Source organism: Pan paniscus, chromosome 2, assembly GCF_029289425.2.
Source record: "Pan paniscus chromosome 2, NHGRI_mPanPan1-v2.0_pri, whole genome shotgun sequence".
NCBI classification, from domain to species: Eukaryota; Metazoa; Chordata; class Mammalia; order Primates; family Hominidae; genus Pan; species Pan paniscus.
The window spans coordinates 132,098,763-132,117,375 of NC_085926.1; the positions used below are offsets into that span (position 1 = coordinate 132,098,763).

The window sequence follows — 18,613 nt, forward strand, 5'->3', positions numbered from 1 at the left end:
GCCTCAGAAGTGAACCACGAGAGACTATATTTCTATTGTTTTAAGCCACCAAGGTTGTAGTAATTTGCTACAGCAGCCACAGAAAACTCATATGCCGAGGAAATGAGTATATACCAATTAATATAATTAATTAGCGTACAGTAATACATGATTAAAAGATTAATCCTTAAAACATACACACTTTGAAACAAAAGAGTAGCCCTAAATTATAAAATATAGACACACAAAATACAATGATACAGTAAGCCCAATTCTTACAGTTGAAGCTTAGAAGCAAATTATTCTATAGGATTTTACATATAACACAAACAGATTATCACTGAGTGAACATATGTGGGACCCTATAAGCAGAAGTTTTACCTAATCCCTAAATATTCTGCAACAATAATAAAGTCTAACAGGCAAGAGACAGGAAAATAAATTACACTTAGTCTTCCAAATAAGACTAAGAAATCAAGTGACAGAAATTTTACATGGCTGTAAAATATGAACAAGTGAACGTGGCTTCTGAAACTGTACATCACAAAGGGCCCAACTATGATCGGGCTAAGTGGCAAAACCACCCAGAAACTTGACAAAAGGAAGAGGATGACGGGGGGATTTACAAATTTTATGAGCCGTAACACTTAGAAGAGGTCACCTGAAAAAAAGAAAACATCTTTATGATCTGGCAACTATTTGGTCTGCCTCTTATATAAGAAAGAAATAATAATGAAATTACTGTAACCGCTCTGAGTCTCAAAATCCTCACCTTTAAAACTGGGATACCACAGCCTATCTCCTAGTGTTAACAGTGCTTCTGTCAATGGGCGTGGTGGCTCACACCTGTAATCCCAGCACTTTGGGAGGCGGAGGCAGATGGATCAACTGAGGTCAGGAGTTCAAGACCAGCCTGGCCAACATGGTGAAACCCCGTCTCTACTAAAAATACAAAATTAGCTGGGCATGTGCCCATGGTGGCACACGCCTGTAATCCCAGCTACCTGGGAGGCTGAGGCCGGAGAATCGCTTGAACCTGGGAGGCAGAGGTTGCAGTGAGCCAGGATTGCGCCACTGCACTCCAGCCTGGGCTACAAGAGTGGAACTCTGTCTTAAAAAAAAAAAAAAAAAAAAAAGTGCTTCTGTCAGAGCAGTACTGTGAGGATGAAATGAGATTACAAACAGTGCTGGCCTATGGTCTGGGTCACAGCTCCTCTCCATAAACTGGTTGACTGGCAGCGAATTACACTTGCTTTCTGGATAAAAATTTCCGGGAACAGCTAGCAGATTTTTTAAAAACCCAAAAGATAAAAAGAGTAAAACATTTAAAAACAGAAAGCTGTTTCTCTATTCTTTTGCTATCTGGGGGTCCCGGCACTTACCACATCACTAGCGCTAGAGAACTCGTTATTAACCAGACTTTCAAGAGCCATCCAACGAACTGGCCTGTTTTCATTGTCCCCCAGACAGTGATAGTCCATGGGGAACAAGTCTCTGGAGAGGGCATTGTCTGTGATCTTAACTTGAAGTGTGTCATCAATGCTGAAAAGTAAAGATATGAACATCAAATGCAATCAGAGTATTAAAAAGTAGGGATCACCACCACCCTTAAATACAACACAAGTCCCACTGTGACTCGCAGAGAACCCCAAATCCAGGAAGCACTCTATATCAAGTGACAGCGTCAAGCTCATGGCACCTACACACAGTTCCTGGCAGCCAGGTCTTTGTGGATGACTTCCCTTCTGGCCAGGTAGCTCATTCCACAGGCAATCTGAATAGCCATGTGTACCAGGTCTTGCTGAGAAATTGCCTGTGGTAACAAAAAATAACATGGTTTGCAAATAGCACACAAATATGATGGCACTTTCTTACTTTTTTTATTCCACAATCCTACTCCATCCAAAAATACTGCTTTAAACCTACACACAGAATTTTTAAAAGCTATTTCTTGACCAAGACTATGTTCCCATATATCCCTATACTTATATCAACTGTAGTCCTTATTATTCTGTAATCTACCATTTACTCTGTCTCCTTTCATCTGTTAGATGTATCTCCCCAATATCCAGCACACACAGCAGCTGCTCAATACATCTGTTCAGTGAATGCTGAGTTCTCAAGGTAATATTTCAAATGTTTATAATTCAGTAATCTTTTTTTCCCCCAAACAGTAGTTTTTATTAGGAGATTCTCTCTGTGGGATTATTTTCAAATTAACACAAATCTAAGCCTGGTGCAGTGGCTCATGCCTATAATCCCAGCACTTGGGAAGGCTGAGTTGGGAGGATCACTTGAGCCCAGGAGTTCGAGACCAACCTGGACAACATACTGAGGCCCTGTCTCTACACAAAATGATTTTTTTTTAAATTAGCCAGGTATGGTGGCATGTTCCTGTGGTCCCAGCTACTCAGGAGGCTGAGGTGGGAGGATTGCTTAAGCATGGGAGGTTGAGGCTGCAGTGAGCTGTGATCACACCACTGCCCTCTACCCTTGGTGACTGAGATCCTGTCTAATGAAACAAAAAACAAAAAAACCCTGCGGCTGGGCGTGGTGGCTCACATTTGTAATCCCAGCACTTTGGGAGGCTGAGGCAGGCAGATCACGAGGTCAGGAGATCGAGACCATCCTGGCTAACACGGTGAAACCCCGTCTACTAAAAATACAAAAAATTAGCCGGGCGTGGTGGCAGGTGCCTGTAGTCCCAGCTACTCGGGAGGCTGAGGCAGGAGAACGGCGTGAACCTGGGAGGCAGAGCTGGCAGTGCTGAGATCACGCCACTGCACTCTAGCCTGGGCGACAGAGCGAGACTCCATCTCAAAAAAAACAAAAAACAAAAAACAAAACCCACACACAAACCCAAAGTACGAACTCCTAGCTTTTTCTGCTGATGTGTTCTTCTAGGTGTATGACAGTCCTTGGGGCTGAGGAATAAAATCCTTCCCCAGGTAATGCAGATGAGCCACAGCCTCTAACCACTTGTTGAGAATCCCAGCTTTAGTCTTGTCAATTTACAAAGCATATGATACATATTAGGCCAAATACTGAATGCAGCCTTTGAACCCACTTTCTCCTGGCAACTATAATAAGCATACTATTATAAATCCTAAAGCAACTTAATGGGACAACAAGATACAGCTGACAGTAAAAAAAAAAACCCACTAGGCTTTACTACCACTACCATCATAATATGCTTGGTATCTGACCTTTGCTTTACAGTTATAAACACAAGCAGGGAAGAGAAACACTCTTAGATGACTGCCATCTTACAGCCACGCATATTAACAATACATCCAATTATCTCCCACAATCTAGACCTCCAGTCATCACCAGACTTTGGTATAGTATGAACCAAATGGCTCTAGAAAGTCTGTTTCCATTCCTAAGAGGAAGATCTAGGACAAGTACCCTCAGTTATCAGGAAAACACCTAAGATGGCATTACAAAGGGTTTGAGTTGATTATGAATAAGTACACAACGAGAATATAAGGAAAACTTCAGCATCAGCACAGTGTAAGCCTCAAGGCAGGAACATAAGCCAACATTTTCCTTTAAGCCAACAGGTTATAAATATCTTGTGGTTCATTTTGAGGTTCTTTTTTGCAGGCCTCTAAACAGTTTATATTTAAGAATGTTAATATCTACTTTCAAAGACATTATCAGAAACTACTGGTAAATAATTGGTATTTGGGCAAATTTTTCTCACCTGTGGATTATTGGCCTCTACTAACTTGCACTGTCGTAAAAACAATTTAAGATTCCCCCAATTCATGTAAGGCAATATCACCATGGGCTTTTCTCCTTCTTCTATACACACATGAGTAATAGGAAGAAGATTTCTATAAAATAATAAAAAATTGGGAGAAAGACAAAGGAATCCAAAATGTTAGGGGCTTACTTCTAATAAAAATAATCTAAAACAAAACAAAATCCCCAAAATACTTAAAAACATGATTACCATTAAAAATGTAAAATTATAAGTGTTCTGTATTTTAAACCAGACTTAAGTGTCCCCCATATATGTGCATATATCCCCATATATGCACATTCTTGGTAGGGAAAAATCATAAACTCAAAGTTGCTTCCTGTGGGCTGGATTCTCTGAAGGCACACTCTAACCACACTATATCTTTACTCCAAAGGGCAATTAATCAGAGACATCTAAAAACTGACTTGCCCATGAGTGTATTATGATAACAATATCCCACTTACTCCATTATCACACATGAAAAAAAAAAAAGGCCCAATCCAGACGATGGTCAAGAATATGATCATCAAAAAAGGTCTCTAAAAGGCTGAAACTGCCACAAAAGCCAAAAAGTTCTTAGCTGGTCACACTGGATTTAGAATCAGATTTTTGAATCCTAGATTTACCAATTACTATCAGAGTGACCATCTGTCTCTTGGCTTTGGTTTCCATTCTTATAACATAGGGACCCCACCAACCATAAAAGGTTGCTGTGATGTGCAAAATAAAACCAAGCATGTAGTGGACAATCCCGTTCCTATTTTAATTTCTATGGCATACATACATACATTTCATCCTACTGTCTAATAACACCTCCTCCACTGACATCTGGAAATAACTGCTAATTTTTCCCAAGGTTATGTAACTTTTTACATAATTATATCATCTTCCCCACTAAGCTAAAAATTGCTAGAAGACAAAAACTAAGGTAAACTCAATTTTTACACCCAACACTTTGTAATCTATGCTATATAAAACAAACATTTAATAACAAATAACAGTAACAAATAGCCTTAAAACATTCCTACTCCTTAACTTGGCAAATCCTGCTTCTAAGGATGTTTAATAAGGAAAGAATAACAGGATAATAAGTCACAATTGGTCACAATATGAGAATATAAGTAAAAGCTTATCTGACAAGAAAGTAAGATAAAAAATTCACATTTGCAAGATAATTATAAAAATGGAGAAAAATAATAATAAAGGTCTGCATGGAAATATGCAAAGAGTTAAGAGTTGTCTTTAAGTTGTAAGACTATAGATAATTTCAGCTTTGTTTTCTGTATTTCCTAAAAATTGTCTTAATTGAGCATGTATCACTTTTTAAACCCCAGTTATAAAACCGTGGCACAATCACCAATGCACAAGAGGCAAAGCTGTGCGCTCCCCTCATATTTGCAGGAGTTACTAACATGGAAAGCACTGACCCTGAGGAGGTGGGAAAATGAGGACTTAAAGATCAGTAAACCTCTAAGAGGCAACCTCTCTATAACCGCTCAAGTGGCAACGATTAGGAGTTCCACTTTATATGCAAGGAAATCCACGCTGGGAGAGAAAGTTTAGGTAACCTGCCAAGGACAAAGAGCAAGTACATGGAGAAAAATATCAAATCTTCATCTGATTCAATACCCTTTGCATTCCCCTGGACCACTAGACTTTCTCTCCAGAGGAGCAAGGGAGATCACATGGGAGATTACAGAGCTTCCTTTCCACCAACTCCCATGAATACTAAAATGACTACAGGTTTACACTAAGGATTAACTTGGGCATACCATTAAACACTGTTGCCCAATCTATGTAACGCACCAAAGATTACTTCTGTTTCTTTCTTTGTGACTGAAATTCATTTAGCAGAGTTAAAGACGTTTTATCCATTAGGTTTGCTGGGTGAAGTCAAATCTTTTATTCCACTACCACAGGATTAAAAATCCACTGGTAGAGCTAACAAACTTCATGAAAATGTTTCAAAGTACAAATGGCTGTTTTTCATTCTGCCCATCTTGTAATGAAAAGGAGGATGAAGGGGAAGGTCTGGATCTCTAAGAAGAGTGAATGAAAGCAGGAGATGCTATAGTGAAGAAAGAAGGTAGAGGAAGGGTAGGTTCTGTGGGGCTTGGCACAAGAACTGCCTCTAATTCCCAGTCTTGTTGAGGGCGCTTGCAGAGGGAGAGCTGTGAGCCATTTGGCATAAGAAGTGTTCACCATCAGGCATCTTTGGGCCAATGAAGGGGCCAAACTACAAGCAGAAATAGCGCAAGAGTACTTTGATGTGAAGCACTTCTAATGAAATTAAAATAGGTTAATATCTTTTATGTATACAGCTATTTTAACTTTTAATAAAATTATTTTCATAAATTCCAGTGGAAAAATGTGTGAAAAGAAAGGATTTCAAAATGCTTTAAAACACTTCAATACGCGTACAATCCGTAACCATGGATGTTAAAACATGAAGCAAACATGCTGTATTACATACCACAACCAGCTAAAAAGGTAAAATCTAAAAACAGGTGTCTTTTCTTGCTGAATAAATTCTATATTCTGTTGCTTGATAAATTCTATAATACGATCTCTGAAGATCATTTCATTTTCATTCTGCCTAACACAGTTCCAAGTGCAAAATGGGTACTGAATGAATTAGAATAAAAGAATGAACAAACAAATACATAAGTATAGCTATGAACAGTCTATACATATTAGGGATCAAAACAAAATGTGTGATAGGCCCTGGTCACCTTAAAAATGAAATGAACTGCTACAATGAATGGAAAGAATAATATACTTTCTACATGCTGACAATGTGTTTTATTCATTGTAACTAGGACTCCTGCTATCACCTCATAGAAGGAAGAACAATTAAGCATAATCAAGCTATAACCTACCTTTACAAGACTTTCCTCAAGGACTGAATGCCCAGTATCAAATAACCCCAATTTAGTATGTAATGTAATTCAATTCCCTAAGGACCTCCTGAGACTGCTAATTCATCCTGGTGGGATGCTGCAAAACCTTACAATCTAAAACTGCATGAGACACAACACTGCAAATGCTTGCTCTGAGCATTTTTCAGCCAAGACATCTTTAAGGCTACAGTGAATATAAAACCGTTTCTTGGGAAAATCCTGGCTTTGTCTACATTTATCCCTGCTACTCACTTCTGTGCTGAAGTGATGCAAACCTTTCACTCGGGTAAGAACATTGGCTAGGTATCTAAGTAATAGGTTAACATTATATACTAGGATTAAACACCTTTGGCCCTTCTCCCTAGAGTCAGTGTAATAGACCATTAAGCACTTTCAACACTGCCAAAAAGGACAATATTCCAACTGTTTCTTTCCCTTCTGCTACTGAGATTATCAACTTTTAGTGTTTCCTTCACCCTTGGTTGCCGAGAAGCTAGGAGGTGTTTTATGTTCAGTCACAGTAAAAATATTTGTTCTCCTTACTGCTGGCTCATTTGTTTTTTTTTACCACCACAATGCCAAAAAACTCAGTTTCTTTTTCATTACCATTTTATTTATCTTACTGTGGCTGCCTTCTTTTTAGGTTCTCAAATCCTTCTGAATATGAACCAAAATATAACTAAATTTAAAAGTAAGGCTCTGGGTAGTCACCTTATTTTTCAGCAGAACTCAAGGAACTGTCTAAAGTATACAGAAACTATATTTTTTCAGAAGCCTATAAACATCTTCCAACAGAGATAACCACAGTTCTTTTTTTAAACATATGTGATCAAATTTTCAGTAGACATACAAATTATGTTGACTCTATATAGTGCTTTAAAAAAATTTGCTCTAATGTTGATACTATCACACATTATGATGTTACATTTAAGCTGCTTCTGGCTCAAAAGGTAGAAGTTTTTGTTACAGTTCTGTGAACAGGACCAATACCAAGCTTTTAAAAAAGGTCTTCATGGCCAGGCACAGTGGCTCATGCCTGTAATCCCAGCACTTTGGGAGGCCGAGGTCAGGAGATCGAGACCATTGTGGCTAACACGGTGAAACCCTGTGTCTACTAAAAATAGAAAAAATTAGCCGGGCGTGCCTGTAGTCCCAGCTACTCAGGAGGCTGAGGTAGGAGAATGGCGTGAACCAGGGAGGCAGAGCTTGCAGTGAGCCAAGATCACACCACTGCACTCCAGCCTGGGTGACAGAGCGAGACTCTGTCTCCAAAAAAAAAAAAAAAGGTCTTCATATAGAACTATAAGTAGTTTTTAAAAATCATGCTATGGCATAATGATTGTATACCAGAAATTAGTTAAATAAAATGTGGTACATCCATTCAGTGGACTACTATGTAGCCTTTTTAAATGGCTACATGGATTTACAGTTGCCAACATCAAAAGTCAGATACATTGTTTCATTAAATTAAGAAGCATGTTAACTTTGTCAAAGACAACAGTGATATTATGATTATAAAGAAAACTATCTTCTTTTTATTGAAAATACATGCTGGACATGCACTAAAAGTACTGAGATGTCTAATTTATTATAAAATAGTTATATACACAAATATATAGATACCTATATCTAGAGATATGTCTCTAGATACAGATGGATAAATATACAAACATACACAACACAGAAAATATGGCAAAATGTTAACTATCACTGCATCTAGAAGGAAGATTTATTCATGTTTATTATACTTGACTTTGAGGTCCTATACGTTCAAAAATCTCATAACAAATATTTTTTAACATATGTAAACCATCATCCTATTTTTTAAAGGGAAATGTGCACATAAATATGTATAAATTATTTCTGGAAAGATCAGCTAGATTAGCTATGATTATCCAGATGTGGGCTTACATACTATTCTTTGTTTTCTTTTATACTTTACTGTGTTTGTAAGTTTTGTGCAATGAGAATGCATTTCACTTTTATATTCAGAAAAAAAAATTAAGCTATTCCACAAAGCTTTCAATTCAGAAGTCATCACAATGTTCTACACATAAAAATGTGGCATCAAGTGTTGCCATGCTCAACAGTGAAATGCTGGTGGTTTCTCCTCTCACCTGTGATGAAGACCTCGCAGCTTACAACTTTCAGTGAGCATCATTGTCACCTGAATTTCAGAAGCTTGATCTATATATAAAGAAAAGAAAATGTCTTGAATAATACTACTACATATATGGCATTAACATTTTCTGCTATTAGTAAATAATTATCTTGAACTATAAGGTACATAGGTTTTCATTATAAGTTACAGGTAAATCTAAATAGATCTAGATAAAAATTCTACTGCAGTCTCATTAAATAGGTCAATTTTCCCAGAAATTTTTATATTAAAATCAATTAAGTTTCCATAAACAAAGCAGAAAATGCAATAACAGACTGGAAAAATATATGCAACACATAAGGCATATATACTGCTAACTTCCTTTTTTCCTATTTAAATAGCTCATATAAATCAATAAGAAAAAGAGGCAGAGGATATAAACACACAGTTCACTGAGAAAATAAAAAACAAATGACACACAAGATTACAAAACGACTCATAGCCTCAGTCCTAAGTAAAGAAATGCAAATTAAACCAGTAGATGCCATTTCCCCTGTCAAATTGAGACACAAAAAATTCCACTACCTACTATTAAGAATTTGGGCAAGAGTGTGAGAAAACAGGTTCATCAATAGTAGCTTGGATAGATGGAGAAAGCAACATGTAACAAAATTTTGAAATGCAGATATACCTTGCATCATCAATCCCACTGCTAAGAGTCTCTGTTACAGATATAGTCACAAAAGCTCATCTATGTACAATGTAATAAGAGCACTGTTCAATGGCAAAAAACTCAACCACCAAAGTACCCACTAACAAAGAACTAATTAAATTGACACAATGGGATACTATGTGGCTACTTTTGAAAAATGAGATATGTACTGACAGAGGAAGATCTCTAAGGTATATTAAATTTCAAAAACAAGGTACAACTTGTGTTTACATATCCTAATATTTCTTACATATTAAGGAATTGTTTACATATGATGGCTACTTTTCAAGATGGGAGAATTTAGGTTTTGTACCTTTCTGTTCTGTTTATACTTCCTAACCTAACAAACATTACAGGTATAAAATGACTACAAAAGTTATGATTGGAGATTATGGCCTATTCTGTTGCTTTCTTCTTTTTACTTCTCTGTGGTTAAAAACAAACAAAAAGAACTAATAATACAGTAGTAAAAATATAGTTAACTTTCATATGATAACCAAAATTAGAATTATGCCATTTTAGTTTTAGTTTCTAAACTCATGGTTTTTGGTCCAAAGTAGCAAAACAGAACAAATGAACTTTTAGGTCAATGTTTTTGAAACAAAAACATGATAATGCAATTTACCAATATCTTTAAGTCTACATCTCCAAAGGAATTTTTAAGCCTTCAAATATTTGCACAAATATTTGACCTTAACAGTATAGAGGAATTTCTCCACTGCTTGAAAAGAATATTTCTATTATAAAATTGAAAATGCAGCCAGGTACAGCGGTTCACACCTGTAATACCACCACTTTGGGAGGCTGAAGCAGGGGGATCACTTAAAGCCAGGAGCTCAAGATCAGCCTGAGCAATACAACAAGACCCCATCTCTATTTCAAAAAGTGTTTTTAATTAGTTGGACCTGGTGGTGCACACTAGCAGTCCCAGCCACTGAGGGGGTTGAGGCTGGAGGATTGCTGGAGCCAAGGACATCAAGGTTGCAGTGAGCCATGATTGCACCACTGCACTCCAGCCTGGGCAACAGAGCAAGACCCTGTCTCCCAAAATAATAATAATAAACAAATAAGAAGTGGGTTTGAATTTTTAAAAAGTTTTTAAATGTTAAAACAAACTTAATAGTATATTCTTAAAAACCCTTTCAAAGAAACCCATAACGAATTTTTACATTAGTAGTAAAAACAGCAAAAATAATTTGTAAAGCTCAGGCTGGCAACATGGTGAAACCCCATCTCTACAAAAAAAAAAAAAAAAAAAATTAGCAGGGTGTGGTGTTGCACACCTGTATTCCTAGTTACTCAGGTGGCTGAGGTGGGGGATTGCCTGAGCCCAGGAGGTTGAGGCTGCAGTGAGCTATGATTGTGCCACTGCACTCCAGCCTGGGTGACAGAGTGAGACCCCATCTATAAATAAATAAATTAATTAAATAATAATTTATAAAGCTTCGGACCAATGCAATAAGAGGAAGAGAGAAATGTAAAAGACTGGCAAAGCCAAGATTCATATTCTAGACCCACCTAGGAAAATGCTGAACCAACAATAAAACCCACCCCACTGAATTCAGATACTATGATTGTCACATTTGGTCTTTAAATGTGGAACTGTCAAAGCTGAGAAATCTCAAATTTCATTTACTTCCACATCTACCCATTGGAATCTCATTCCTGCTTCACTTCGTCTTGCTTCACTTCCATTACTTGCTACTAAGTGTCCCCTTTCCAAGCAACTTCTCTTAGTTAAGACTTTTGTAGGAATGTAAAATGGGTAGACAAAAAGCCAAGGATCTGAAACATTCGGTACTTCTTTGGAAAAGGTGCTTCATATCAATGTCTGCTGGAATAAACTCTAAGTGTCTACAAACTGCTTAAAATGTGGGATTTCTTAGTAAATAGCAAAATGTGCCTTTATTACTCTTTCTATAACCTAAATAATTTCTAATGAAATTATGGCCAGGACTACTGGAGGCTAGTAGGATCTTTTCAAGACTAAAAACTAGTAATAGTTGGAGGTCCCTGCCCAGTTAAAAAGACTTTTACCATTCCCTCAACTGGTAAGGAGATCTAAGTACAACAAATGGTAATTTCAGAATGTGTCATTTTGTACTTACTTTTTTCAAGTTTTTATTTTGATAAGCATGTTCTATTAAAGCAAAGGACACTTGAATGATGATCTAAGAAAACTCAATTAAAGATAAAATAACTTTATCCATTTAGTAAGAAAAACTCATTTTCTTGGATTCCTTTCCCAGTCTCATCCTAGTCTTTTAATTACATAATGAAAGGTCTATCTTCAAGATGTACACATTTGAAAAGGGTACTATTAAATATATTCTAAAAGTTACAAGGATGCACAAAATGATTTTTAAAAACAAACACTTGCTTATTTACAAAACTATAAAAATTTAGTAGCTATAATAAAGAAAATAAGAACTTAATACCAGTAAATCCAAACTGATTCATTTATTTTACGGAATTCAATTTCACAATATTTAGTGTGTAAGATTCGGGTTGCTAATTTCAATCTCTGGAAATTTATACTGGAGTATCTATGAAGTCTCTGTATAAAATTATGAATATTTTTAAAAGCCAAACTCCAATTTTCTGCTTATGCCTAAAGGCAAAGGTCAGTGCTTTCTAAAACACTTTTTTTTTATTTTATGCTAAACTTCTAATTGTACAACATGTAACAAAGCATACAGATTTGTGAAAGACCTTGGTCAGCTCTATGTGGCTACAACTAAAACCATAAAAACAGCATTCCAAAATAATCAATCTCAGAGACAGTCATGTGGCGCTATCTCTCTAACAAATTTGAGGCAATGCACTTCCCCTCTGTCCCCCATAAGGACTCACTGTGCTTTCTCTTATTTCCGCACAGCTCACAGAGAACATTATAATTACAGTGGTAAAGCACAGAAACAACCAGTGACTACAAGTCAAGCATATACGGAAAGAGAAGTCTTATCTTGTGAAACAGTCCAAGTACACTCATTGTGTTTTTCTTATCACTATTATTTCCTTTTATCTCCCCTTCCAACCCTAAATCAACCCAATTTTGTATAAAAACCTCCTTCCTTAATTCAGAACAAGTCAATAATAGCCCAGTTCTACACAGTCTATAGAATACTTACAAACCCCGGAAGAAATATTTGGATTAAGGAGTTTCCTTAAAAAAAAAAAAATGAGAAAAGAGTAACAAAAGGCTGTTGTTTAATAACCTTATAGTTCAAATTTTACACTTACAAAAAGTAATATGTAAACTCTCCTAGTCAGAAAACCTACTGGGACCTAACTTACACTTGGTCTTAGCCGAAAGGATGGACCTAACACATAAATATTACCCTTTAAAAGTGTTTTTGGTGCTGGGAAGGGGTGAATGAATAAAATAAATATTGAATGATACAGTAAATTAAACCACTTGTTTAGAAAATATTAAAGAGGTGTGTGTGTATGGATGTATTTGTAGCAGCCTTAAACAAACAATTTTGTTCAATTAAAAGCAATTCCAAAGATTTTTTGTTAGATTGGTATAACCCAACTTTTTACAACCAATAAACATAAACCCTTCATACTTTCCATGTATTCCTTTAAGTAAATTTAGAAACAGTTCTTATAAATTAACTTCATAAACTGTATAAAATTTTATCACTTTCTACTCATAAAACTGAATTTAATCTTCCCTTCAGTTTCTGAAGGGAAAGTGCTAAATTTGTTTTTAGATATTATTAGCATGTCTTCTCAATTTACATCAGACCTGATAGACATTAAGCACCCTATAAATTATCACATTTTTCTTTCTCTCTAGATAAGCAAATAAGACTTACCTCAGAATTATTATCGTTTTTAAAAATTAAAACAGGATCTTGCTCTGTCACCTAGGCTGGAGTACAGTGGCATGATCAGGGGTCACTGCAGCCTTGAATTCCTGGGCTCAAGCAATCCTCCTGCCTCATCCTCCTGAGTAGCTGGGACTACAGGCATATGCTACCACACCCAGCTACTTTTTTTTTTTTTTTTTTTTTGTAGAGACGGGGGTCTTGCTATATTGCCCAGGCTGATCTTGAACTTATGGGCTCAAGCAATCCTCCTGCCTTAGCCTCCCAAAGCATTGGGATTACAATTGTGAGCCACTGCACCCAGCTCTTAATTCAGAACTATTTAAGCTTTCACAAGCATCTGTTGTAAGTAATTAAAATTCTAGTATTTTTTAAAGTCTTGCAAATCTACCAGTAATAGGAAATAAGCCATATGCCTGCATAAATAACACTGTAGTATCTTGATAGGGAATCTTTAATTAAATAACTTATACGCATCAATAAATTAAAAATTAGGCATCACATTTCAAACGCTGGCCCAAAAGAAGAATATGTGAAAACAGTTATTCCGTTCATGACAATATAAACCAGTGCTATCTTTCAGAGGACAATCTAACTATATATATATATATATATTTTTTTTTTTGAGACAGAGTCTCTGTCGCCCAGGCCGGAGTGCAGTGGCATGATCTCGGCTCACTGCATCCTCCGCCTCTCGGGTTCAAGCAATTCTCACACCTCAGCCTTCTGAGTAGCTGGGATTACAGGCGTGAGCCACCACGCCTGGCTAATTTTTGTATTTTTAGCAGAGACAGGGGTTTCACCATGCTGGCCAGGCTGGTCTCAAACTCCTGACCTCAGGTGATCTGGCCACCTCGGCCTCCCAAAGTGCCGGGATTACAGGCATGAGCCACTGCACCTGGGCTCTATTAAAATTTTAAATGTACACACCCTTAGGCCAGCAATTCCAACTATGGCTATACCTGCAAAAGTATACCAACACTAAACATAGTAACAATGAAATCAAGTGGATGCAGTTTGACTTGCAATTAACTGAGTAATATCTAAGAAATGTCTTATGTCTTAATTTAACGGACTTCTGTTTTTCTATACTTAATGAGAACAACCCAAATTTCCAAAACAATTAGGCTCATATAAGACAATTTTTGTTTTCAGCTAAATTAACACTGACTGATTTAAAAGGTCTGGCACACATTGGGAAACTGAGACAGAATTTTGCTGGCAGGACACCTGAGACAGAAGAGCATCATGGAAATACTATGGAAAAAAGATCCTACCTTTAACTGTTTTGACAAATGCTTGTTTTTCTTTATTTGGATCTTTTTCATCTATTAAAATCCCATGGAAAATACGCCCAAAAGTACCTAAAAGGAAAAGTAATAATTAATGAGATCATACAACATTCATAAAATTATAGTACAAAACTTTCTGGCACAATATAATATAAAACAAAAATAACAAGGTCATATGTGATCAACATTACTGTAGCCCTAGAGTAAAAAGACCCAAATCTTTGGTTTTAATGACTGTTAAAAGTTTTTTGTGACTATTACACATCTTAACTTGCTTTCAGAAACACCATATCTAAACTAAGTATATGAAAATTTTCCTGAATTATACTAAATAAACTAATGATATAGCCAGGCGCATTGGAGCTCAGTAATGAGGTATCCACAATGGCATTTATGAGTTTCTAGGCTTAGCCTCAGAGAAATGACGAAAAGACAAAAATGAACTTTCCTCTCTACCGCAGAGCCTTAAAAAGTAGCTTCGAGGGAAGGCCAGGGAGTACAAGTTTTGGATCCAGACAGTCCTGGGTTCCATTCCTTCTACCACTCACTCCTCAGAAGGTCTCAGACAAGCCAATTAGACTCTCGGTTCACTGGTAAAATGTGTTCCTAAAAACTCTTAGAGTGAGAAGAGGCTGCGCGCGGCTCACGCCTGTAATCCCAGCACTTTGGGAGGCCGAGGCAGGTGGATCATGAGGTCAGGAGATCGAGACCATCATGGCTAACACGGTGAAACCCCGTCTCTACTAAAAATACAAAAAAAAAAATACAAAAAAATTAGCCGGGCGTGGGAGGCTGAGGCAGGAGAGCAGCATGAACCCGGGAGGTGGAGCCTGCAGTGAGCCAAGATTGTGCCACTGCACTCCAGCCTGGGCAACAGAACGAGACTCCGCCAAAAAAAAAAAAAAAAAAAAATCTTATACTAATAAGAGAAGTTAGTTATGACCTTTGCGGGTGCTAGGGAAGGAACTAAGAAAATCCATCTAGATTTTATTACCAATTTTGTAATTGCCCATAGAAAACTCCCAAACAAGATGATCACTGAAAATGAATCTCATTTTACTCTTTCTCACTAGAAAATTGTTTACTTTCCTTCCTTCACAATTTAAAAGATAAGCTTGCAAATAGTTTCACTTTGCTGCAGATACCATGCATACAAATAGGCTTGCTCTAATGCCTTCCACTCTATGAGGTGGAGTTGTTGGTATCCATGTATCATCAGGTTTCACTGTGGCCTAGAGACAGAGTAACTTGTATGCTCAAGGCAGAAAAGACTTTGGATAATCTTCATTTAAGACATTTTGCTTGAAGCTGAGTAAATATCTTCAAACACTCTAGTCAATACATAGAGCTACACACCCTGACCTGTCTTCCTCACAAAGGTTTTCCCTTCTCTCTCCAGCCAAGTTCACCTTGCTTGACTGAGCTTCTTAACTCTCTTGCACTGAAGCACTGCAAAACCTCCTGTCTCCTCTTCCCAGTACCTAGTCCCATTTTTAAATATTACTCCCAAACACAGATTTACATATACTTAAAAACAATGGAAGTAAGGAACATACACAAAAATATATATGTACATATTACTTTACCACAATGTTACAGCAATTCACATTCCTACCAGCAATGTAAAAGAGCATGTGTTCCTCCATACCCGTCAACCTAGAAATTATCTTTTTACTTTTTCACAAACGTTAAAAAAAAAAAATCGCATGTAACTATTGTTTTCTTTGCATTTCTCAGATTTCCAGTGAACCTGACCACCTTTTTAAATGTTAATCAGCCACCATATTTTCTTTTCTGAAATCAAAAGAATTTTAAAATAAACTATTATGGGCCTGAAAAGACCAATAAAGAAAAACTCTACCTGGTTCAGAATTCCTTCTTCTCAAATCATACCACTACAACAGATTGCCTATTCTATCCCATTCAGAGACCAAAAGAAACTGCAAATATAACATTAATTGATCTCTCATTTTTAAAAATTCTTTAGGAAATGCTACCTGGTCTACTTACTCTCTTCAGATTGCAAAAAGATCTGCAAACTAGTTATGCTTAGAAAACAGTCAACTATTAACAAGTGGCAATCATGCATTTTAAGACATACCAGAAAATCTGCTTCCATTAATTACCATTTGCTACTGGGGACAGTTTAAGTACCTGACTTAGCTGTGATTGACCTAAATGTGTCCCAACCAGCAAAGGAATACATAAGGAGGACTCATAAGTATCCAAAGCATTCCAAACTGAATTACAGTGGAGGTAAAAAAGTAATTCTCTATTTAACAACATGAAGAGCTCAGTGCAGTATTTTATTATTAATTTCTGTCCTCTTCTTTCAGCATCTCCCTAATCAATACCCTCCAATTCAAAAAGGAAAGCAAGGCCCAGTGAGAGGGGAAGGGAAGCATACTAACACCTGGCAAACACTATTATGTGTTCATTCATTTACTGTACCTAATTTCATCTCATCTTTATAACTAGTCTAAGAGATGACAACGCAGTCCAAATTTATAGAGGAGGGAACTGGAGACTGAAGACATTACGTGATTTCTCCAAAGCCACACAGAGAATAAAATGTGGGATTGGAACTTAGGACCAAAACCAAAGCCCAAGCCCATGTCCATTCCTTCCGCTACAACCCCCAAGTTATCCGTCAGAGAGAAAGTAACTTAGACTATCTCAGAGAGACCTGCCAGGTAGTGGCCATTTTAAATAAAAACCAAACAGAGAATACACCTTAAATATAGCCAACAATAATATACATGCTTTAATATACTTGAAAATCAAGAACTGCACCAAAGTTGTACAAGGCCCATTCAAGTATAGGAGCAAATGAAAATAATTTTTATAGAAGAAAAACCATACACTGCTTCCTATCCTTATCTTAGACACAAAATGAGATGAAATTTTTTAAATTTTTGAAAAAAGTGTCTATAGCGGTAACATTAAATCATACTTAAAAAACCGACTTTGAGATAATAAATACCTTCTTGGAGTACATCTTTTAGAGTTATCCTCTCTCTGGATATTGCTATATCCTTCACCTTGGCTTTGGCCTCCAAAAGAGTGACACTTCTCAAGTCGTTCTTCTCTATCCGCAAGGTAGGATAACCTAAGGAGCCAACAAAGCCAAACCAAGCAATATAAATACCCTTATTATGGTATTGGAGTCAACTAGTTCAGTTAGAACCTCAGGACTCAGGTCACAGGAATGAGTGTAAGAATCATAAAAGGAAACAGGCATATATATGAACTAGGAGAGTTATTTGAAGGCCACACTAAATGTTAAAGAAATGTCTCCTCACCCACCACAATACTACTCCAAAATGTTAAAATTCTGAACTGCAACAAGAAATCCTAAAAATAGTATTACCATGACCACCACTTCAATTGCCTTTTAGCCAAATGAAACAAGCATTTAATCCTTCTTATGGACAGTTTTTCTCCCAAAAGGTTTTCTAATATAGTCTCATAACACACCAACTTTTCAAATGAAGACATGTTTGAAAAGATTTTTTTCAAACATGTCTTCATTTGAAAAGTTGTTTTGTTTGAACAAACAAAAAATTTCAAACAGAAAGTTATTTTTGTTTGAAAAGGCTTTTTTCAAACAAAATACATAATCAATGTAATTATTCTGGTATTACCACATCCTAGTAAAACCATTGTGAGATTCAAATTTAATAAGTTCCCTTAATTCCCATTCATTCTTAATTCAATGACAGTAAAAACAGAATTTACAGCCACAAATTAGTTTTCACTTCAAGAAAAAAAAATGTTAGAATAAAAGGAAAATCTGGCGTTAGCAAGTAGAAGTTGGAATGGCATCTCCAGATAATGGGAAGAAACCTCCCCCCAAAATTAGTGGACCTATGCAATGATCATCAATGGTTGCCAGAAGAACCACATGAAAAGTTTTGGGCAACTTTACAATGGATGTAGACTGACACCACCTGAAACCACTGATTGGCAGCAGTTTGACTGTGATAGACTGTCCAGGTGTGTGAGTATATGTGAATGTTTAATTCTACCTGGAGTTCTCTTAGTT

The 18,613-nt window shown here is 36.7% G+C and overlaps 1 protein-coding gene across 5 annotated transcripts in view; it reads right to left on the bottom strand.

The window, feature by feature from the left end:
• The window catches only part of RYK (receptor like tyrosine kinase), a 160,817-nt gene that overhangs the window by 84,315 nt on the left and 57,889 nt on the right, over nucleotides 1-18,613 (bottom strand). For 3 of the 5 annotated variants that reach the window (XR_008624895.2, XM_055110482.2, XM_055110484.2), the window contains exons 8-13: nucleotides 17,552-17,685; nucleotides 14,554-14,640; nucleotides 8,745-8,814; nucleotides 3,686-3,818; nucleotides 1,683-1,792; nucleotides 1,362-1,521 (exon numbers count right to left, since the gene is read on the bottom strand). Coding sequence is in view for 4 of the 5 variants with exons in the window: in XM_055110482.2 (XP_054966457.1) it covers nucleotides 1,362-1,521; nucleotides 1,683-1,792; nucleotides 3,686-3,818; nucleotides 8,745-8,814; nucleotides 14,554-14,640; nucleotides 17,552-17,685 (694 nt within the window). In the remaining variant the exon portion in view is untranslated. The remainder of the gene's footprint in view (nucleotides 1-1,361; nucleotides 1,522-1,682; nucleotides 1,793-3,685; nucleotides 3,819-8,744; nucleotides 8,815-14,553; nucleotides 14,641-17,551; nucleotides 17,686-18,613) is intronic. The other 2 variants (XM_063602937.1, XM_034957430.4) reach the window with 1 other exon arrangement.